General features: G+C 39.9%; 1 protein-coding gene across 3 annotated transcripts in view; it reads right to left on the reverse strand.

The window, feature by feature from the left end:
* Window positions 1–2: 2 nt before the first annotated feature.
* Window positions 3–7826, reverse strand: part of svopl (SVOP-like) — a 13490-nt gene continuing 5666 nt past the window's right edge. For all 3 annotated transcript variants that reach the window (XM_067491117.1, XM_067491116.1, XM_067491115.1), the window contains exons 3-16: window positions 7303–7397; window positions 7036–7134; window positions 5713–5784; window positions 5490–5614; window positions 5349–5412; window positions 3561–3686; window positions 3174–3302; window positions 2886–2959; window positions 1854–2050; window positions 1548–1659; window positions 1296–1377; window positions 1103–1192; window positions 910–1023; window positions 3–819 (exon numbers count right to left, since the gene is read on the reverse strand). In XM_067491117.1, coding sequence (XP_067347218.1) covers window positions 808–819; window positions 910–1023; window positions 1103–1192; window positions 1296–1377; window positions 1548–1659; window positions 1854–2050; window positions 2886–2959; window positions 3174–3302; window positions 3561–3686; window positions 5349–5412; window positions 5490–5614; window positions 5713–5784; window positions 7036–7134; window positions 7303–7397 — 1391 coding nt within the window. In that variant the 3' untranslated portion in view covers window positions 3–807. The remainder of the gene's footprint in view (window positions 820–909; window positions 1024–1102; window positions 1193–1295; window positions 1378–1547; window positions 1660–1853; window positions 2051–2885; window positions 2960–3173; window positions 3303–3560; window positions 3687–5348; window positions 5413–5489; window positions 5615–5712; window positions 5785–7035; window positions 7135–7302; window positions 7398–7826) is intronic.

Here is a 7826-nt window from a genome sequence, read left to right on the forward strand (position 1 = left end):
TGATAACTTTATATCAAACAGTTTATTGAAACAAAACCTAACAGTAGTGCTGGGTATACCACAACAAAAAATGTCAGTGTCTCAATACTTTATCAATTGTTAAATGTCGGCTTGCTTTCATGATGTCAAAATACGAACAGTATAAGAGGACAGTTTAAATATAAACTGTCACTGAACAAGTATATTTAGGGGTCGATTCATGGATCAGACACTTCTGATTTTTGCAGTCATATATTGCTAACTTTTTGTGAGAAGTGTATAAAATAAAATGTCAAATTATTTTAGGAAGTAAAGGACTTTTTCTATCTACAGTTAAACTACATTCTGTAATAAACCAGTTAGAGTGTGTTTGTTAGTGGTTATTGCAACTTTACAAGTAATACAAATTTAAAATATACAGTAAAGCATGTGTTTAGAATGATTCCATATATGATTCTATAAACCAAAATACTATAGATACATTTGTTTTAATTTGTAGTTTTATTTTAGAGGTTTTGTTATTTCTTGCAAAGCCCGTAAATATTTATTGGAGAGAAACATTTCTTTAGATGCAAACACAAGAAATATGAGTATTTAAAATTTATGCACACGTAAATTAAAGTGTAAGCAAACTGTGCAAAATATATCAATAACAAAAAGTTCTCTGAAACTGAAAGAGCAGCTTTAACTAAGGAGCACTCACTCAAAAAATTGGTGAATGCAGTTCAGATCAGTAACACAATGCACAGCAAGACCTGATCTCAGTAACATATTTAACATCTCCACAATATAAACATACAGCAACAGAGCTATAGTTTGGAGACGACATCAAGAGTTTTGCTGAAAGAAAAAGAGCAACAAATATAAATTAAAGTTAAATAAAGTTAAAATAACGCTGGTACAGGAGTTAAACACCGGTGCATTTCTCACCAGCAGAGCTCGTCCTTTAGTTTCTATTGGCAGCAAAAAGTTTCCTAGAGCGCAGACGACACAGGCCACAGCGAATGGAGTGAGCGCAAGAATCACCGACTGAGACATCAGCACCTAAAGTACACACAGGTTCATGTGACACCTGATTACACAGACACCTACAGACTCACCTGGTCCAGAACTCTGAACCCACCTGAGCAATGAATGGAGCAATCATTCCCCCAATCCGACTGAAAGATGTACAGAAACCCATTCCCAGAGACCGAGCCACCGTGGGATATACCTGAGAGATGAAAACCACCTGTTACCTGAGACCTGATCTCAGACACAAATAAACACTATTTCCTGGGATCTGGATAAGTTATAATCAGCAATGAAACCAGTACCTCAGCAGTGTAAATGTACACCACGTTAAAGTTCATGGAGACCAGAGATCGCAGCAGGAACAGCAGCACTGTGAACCCAAACCTAGAGGCAAAGACAAAGTCAGAATAGACCTGATCTTTACCCTGAAGTCCTCATAAAGTCAGCTGTAACCTGGATTTAAATCTCAAATTCCCTTCTCATGCATTACCTGTCGGGCCCCATTACTATGCATTATAAAGTGAAAGGACCCAGTCAGAGTCTGAGGTTCTTACATGGTGGTGCAGATGTTGACCATCATGAACAAAACAGCTGCCAGCAGCTGCAGCGCAGTCAGACTTAACTTCCGTCCCACAATGTTCAGTAGACAGATGTTTAGTGGGACCACTGGAAGGACAGAGGAGGAGAGGGTTATAGAGTAAACCTGATCAGGTCACCATCACTAAACCCTTCAGGTGTAATCTTCAATCCAAAAGGCTTACATGAAAGGATAACACATAATTTCTAGACTATTGATAGTTAACAGGCTGATGAATGGAAAAGTCTGAAAAACCAAAAATATCTCTGGGTCTTTGACTTACATGCAACCTCTCCAAGGCAGCTGATGAGCAGCGTTTGGTAATCTCCGGGTCTGAAGGGGATGCAGTAACACAGTCCATCTTCATGGAGGTGTTTGATCTGATGCTCTTGCTCAGCGTCCACCACACATAACAGGTTTTTCTCCAATAGTTCTGAACTGCTCAGCACTGAGCCATAGTATGAAAAGGATGCCACGAACCTGATGGACCCCCCCAAAAAAACTAAAAAACTAAACATGGAGTAAAACGTGACCTGGTCTGACCAGGACAGGATCTTAGAGGAATTAAATATTATATTTTTGAGAAATCCAATTAAAAACCGAATTATTCCAATGTATCAGAAACTTAAACTGCTTGATAAAGTCATTTAGTTTTTGAACCAGTGGATCACTTTAAATCTTCAGTCCGGATCCTGTCTACTAAGTCAAGTGACCTTATCCTCTAGGCAGAGGATGTTATAACCATCTGTAAATGGTAAATGTAAATGTTCTGCACTTATAGCGCTTTTCTACCTATTGGCACTCAAAGCGCTTTACAATGCTTCTTATTTACCCATTCACACTCACAATCACACACACACTCATACACCGATGGGGGAGCTGCTATGCAGCTGGCCAACACTCACCGGGAGCAACTAAGTTGGGGTTCAGTGTCTTGCTCAAGGACACTTCGACATGTGAGTCGGATTGAACCAACAATTGTGAGATTGGTGGACAACCGCTCTACCTTCCTGCGCCACAGTCGCCCCTCTGTCAATTGAAAAGATTTTTGTACATTTTCCCATTCAAATAGTTTTTTAATAAAGTACTGATTTGATGTTTTTATATATTTCCTAATTTCTCCAGTTACTTTTTATTGGGTGAAACAAGTTTTTCCCCATTACAATATGCTACTGCACCACTCCATATTTCTGTTTAATTCAATAAAACCTTTTCAAGATTTTTTTCTGTTTGACAGGAGTTTTTATTTAACTTGATTTTGTAAGTTGCTCTTTATTTAAAAATCATGTTTATTTTAAAAATAAAATAGAATTACCATGAGTACCAGAGCAGTAAAGATGTCCTTCTGAAGCCCGAACTGAGCAAAATTCTCCAACTACCTCTTTCATTCTGAAATACAAATGCAAAGGGAACATTTACATTAAACAATATTAACATTACATTAATCAATATTCTGACTGCAGAATCTACAGATATCAACTATAAATTAAAACAGATATGAGAAAACAGCTTCCTTAAAGGAAAACATTCATAATAAAACTATATGGGAAATGTAAATAAAGAGCAGAGACTCTGCAGACAGTTAATGTGAGAACCAACATACCAAAGTCGGCTCCATCAGTCGTCCTGGAGGAAGAGAAGCTCTGTTCATTTTAGCAATCCACTGCAGAGTTTTAACTGCAGCCTGAAGATTTCCTGCAGACACGTTATAACGAGCCGACTCCGGAATAAACTGATTCAAAATCAGTGAGGACAAACAGAAGTAGGAGTCAGTTTGTCTTCAAGTCACAGGACAGACATTGCCGTGTTCATTAAATTTTAGTATGTTAGCATAAAAATTAAACTGACACAAATGTCTGGAAACATCAAACAAAAGGCTGTTTATACCATTTCAAGTCAATTTAACTTTATTTATACACAGTGCCAATTCAGGACAAAATCATGTCTAGGCACAAATAGGATGGACACATAGGTGAGGAGGATGTCTCACCTTGAAGAGGAAAATGAGGACAATACTGGGGGCGACTGAGATCCGGATCATCCACCTCCAGCCCATAGTGGGAACAACCACCATTCCTAGTATGATGATCAGCATGGAGCCGATCATCCAGAAAATCTGATACACAAGCAGAGAGCATGCTGGGATATATGATCACATCAGACATGTACCCCAAAGTTTAAATTTAGGGCCTCCTCCCCCTTATTTAACTGTAAATGTATATTTTTCTTTTTTGCAAATGATTTTTTGAAGCTTGTTAATACTATGACAAATGTGACAGTTTTATACGGAGTACTACAGGGTTCTGTACTTAGTCCATTACAATTTACATTAAACCAAAGTACTATTAATGTTTATTTTTTAAATAGATGATACAGGTTTATATTGTTGCAATTCTGACTCTTTTTCAGTCTGAGTTTGACACTTTTTTTTTAATTACAGCAAAAGAACTGACTGGATCCCTAACCTAATGGAGCTTCTCTCCATTGGGTTCCCATAAAATCTAAAATACAATTTAAGCTCTAAAAGGTCAAGCACCATCATATCTATAAGACCTCATAGTACCATATCATCTCAACAGACCACTTTGATCTCAGAATGCAGGCCTACTTGTGGTTCCCAGAATTTCCAATGGAAGAATGGGAGGCAGAGCCTAGCTATCAAGCTCCTATCCTGTAGAACTAGCTCCCAGTTAACATTCGGGAGGCAGACACCCAACTAACACCAACTCACACCAATCAACTAACTTCTTGTCCTCTCTCACTACATCCATAAATCTCTTCTTTGGTTTTCCTCTAGACCTTTCACCTGGCAGCTCCAACCTCAGCATCCTTCTACCCATATGTTCACAGTATCTCCTCTGAAGATGTCCAAAACACCTCAATCTGGTCTCTCTGATTTCAAAATATATAACATGTGCTGTCCCTCTGATGTCCTCATTCCTGATCCTGTCCATCCACGTCACTCCCAAAGAGAACCTCAATATCTTAAGCTCTGCTACCTCCAGCTCTGCCTCCTGTCTTTTCTTCCTTGCCACCGTCTCTAAGCTGAACAACATCGCTGGTCTCACCACCGTCTTGAAGACCTTTCCTTTCATTCACGCTGATACTTTATCACACAATACACCTGACACTTTTCTCCAGCCATGCCAACCTGCTTCCACTCGCCTCTTCACCTCTTTTCCACACTCTCCGTTGCTCCGGACCGTTGACCCTAAGTACTTAAAGTCCTGCACTTTGTTCACCTCTGCTCCCTGTAACCTCACCGTTCCACCTGGGTCCCTCTCATTCACACATGTATTCTGTCTTATTGTATTGATTTGCTGCCATGTGATTGGCAGATTACATATTTGTGTTGACCAGCAGTGATACAGGTGTACCTAATTAATTATGACTCTAGACATAATTAACAAATCCAGTGGTCATTGGGGGAATAGAGATTTTGATTAACAGATCCAAAACTTTTGATGCTGAGGCAGTGAAAGGTAATTTAACCTTAATCCCTGCTTTTGTTCTACCATCAGCATTTTCTGCTTCTCTTCATATCAGAAACTGAACCAACAACAAATCTGATGTTACACCCACACAGAAACCGCCACAACCTGTTCCTAAAGTCTTTGATTTCTGTGTGGACAGGAAAAGCTCTGATGTATTAGCACGAACAATTTACTTTCCTTCTGTACATTTATAGTAAAACTTGGGAGTATTGAAAACTATTATGTCCACAGTGAAGAAAGAATAAAGTTCTATTAAGACAACAAAAGTAGAGCGACACACTCACAGTGGCCAGAGGCAGCAGGTAGGCTCGATACTTTGCTGGGATGAACTCAGTTTTTAACACAAAGCTGAAACAATGATGACATGGATGTTAGTACTGCCTGCATGTGTGTGTGTTAATGTGTGAGTGTGAGTATTAACTGACCCCTGTGATACTCCTGCGACCCCACAGCCCACCATGCTACGCAAGAAGATAAACCAACCGTACGATGGAGCGAATGAGGTGAGGAGGGAGAAATAGGCACTCCACACAAAACCTCCAAACACCACCTGGTTTTACACACACAGAAAAATACACATGGCGTATGCAAATACACATATGCTGCAGGGGAAAAGTGATCTGCAGAGAAAATATGAACGTTTATAACCTTCCAGCGTCCGTATTTGTCCGCGACATACCCGCCCAGAACTCCACACACCATGAAACCAAGAAACACCATCTGAGTGAAAAATACACCCTTATCATTACTGTGCACAACAAATACACAGCCCTACATGGAGTCACACTTAATGGACAGTGGCCCTGGGAACTTAATGCACTGCGATCCAAACACAAACAAGACGGTAAAACACAGGTGAATTTAGAAAATATGTTCATTAATCTGAAAACACAGGATCAACACAGATCACACAGAAAAAAGAGAAGGGATATTATAGTGCAGCTTCCCCTGTGACCAATGTGCAGTATAAACTAAAGCAACATCAACAGTATTTAACAACTTTAGTGTTAGACCAGGTTTCGGGGGTGCCTGTAGCTCAGTGGGGAAAGGCAGTCATCCACAGACCACAGGGTGAATGGTTTGATCCTTGGACCTGGCTACATGTCGAAGTGTCCCTGGGCAAAAACGCTGAACCCCCAACAGCCCATTCCCCTCCCCACTAGTTTGTGGTTACTGTCAGGGTCCATTACTGTGGGGACCCCAGTTTGGATATAACTTGTTCAGCCATGGCTGTGTGTTTTTCAGTTGCAGCGGAAAGCTGTGGTCACATTTACACCTGGGATAGGAATATCAACGTTGAGTCTTGTGGTTCATCCTTTAGTTTTTTTAAGATTAAGCAATTGTATGGAAGCCAAAGTGGTGTTTTGATGAGTAGGTATCACATTGCCTGGTAAAAAGTATGTGGGATTGAAAGCACAGAGAACTGATACTCCTTTATGTTTTTTCTCTGTGATTATGTGAATAACAGTTGAAAAACAGTTTGTCCAGCAAAGACGTTTAGATGAACTGACTTAACCAAACCAAATCTAGATGACTGAGAACCTTCACAGACAAAATACTTTAATTCGCTTTACATGCACTTTTATGAAAAGAAATACAAGAAAACAGCACACATCAATTGTACCACCAGACACACCTGGTGGGTAGGGTGGGATTTGATCCCATTTCTGCATCCGATCCTGCGGCTGATTTACATATTTATATTTCAGCTGGGACAACAATCCACAGAAGACAACTGAAGACTTCACAGGACTAAAGGACTCCACAGACATTAAATACCTGGACACCTAACAAGTCAGTTAGACCTGAAGAAGACGTTCAGATATGTTCAGATATGCTCAGAATATGTTCAGACAGAAGACGCTCAAACTGGTCCAGCTGAAGACAATCAGAACTTTCAGGATGAGTGAACTGATATAAACAGCATTTATTAATCATGCCATGTCTTTTTGATCGTGTATGAAAACTCACAGTGGAGACGAGAGCGACCTGCCAGTCTTTAAGACGCCACTCACATCGAATCTCAGGAGAAACTACAGCCAGCAGCATGATTTCCATCGCTTCCACAATCTTCACACACAGATGCACAGATGAGTGTTAATCAGACTGTTTAAGTAGGAAACATGTTCAGGGTTCCTCCACCGGCATATTGAATGACAATATGTGAAAACTAACACGCTTACTTCTTTGTATTATAAAAGGTTCGAAGAGTTTTTGTGAATGTTCTGGTTCTCTTACATTTGAGCTCCCCATGATGAAGAAGAGCAGGATGTGGAATCGCCCGAAGCCAATTGTTTCCACAGCTTCTTCCACAGTGAATGTCTGACCCGAATCTGCAGGAAATCAGATGCAGGAAGTTAATCAAATACAAATAATGTTCTGACTGTTCATGTTGTCTGTGGATAATTATGTCATAACAGATTGCATTGTTTCCCCTTACATTGGTAAAAACATGGCGGCCCACCATGCCTACAGGACAGGCAAAAATAATGTTTTATAGTTTGGGGTATTACATTCACGACCAACCACCTTCTTTTTACCATCTCCCTGGTAGATATTAAGGGATCATATCGTTATTGTTAATGTTGTGTCCAAATTTCCTGTCCTACATTCACCCCCTTTTACTAGAAGAATGAGAATCAGCCATTGCAAACAGACAGATATTATTGACTTATTAAAGGCTGTACAATTTGTCAGTTGCTGTCCATTTAATTATCCCCTTCTCCCCAGCTCGGTGAGAGCGAGTGGTAGTGGGACATAGT

Source organism: Channa argus, chromosome 21 (assembly GCF_033026475.1).
Source record: "Channa argus isolate prfri chromosome 21, Channa argus male v1.0, whole genome shotgun sequence".
In the NCBI taxonomy this organism is placed as follows: Eukaryota; Metazoa; Chordata; class Actinopteri; order Anabantiformes; family Channidae; genus Channa; species Channa argus.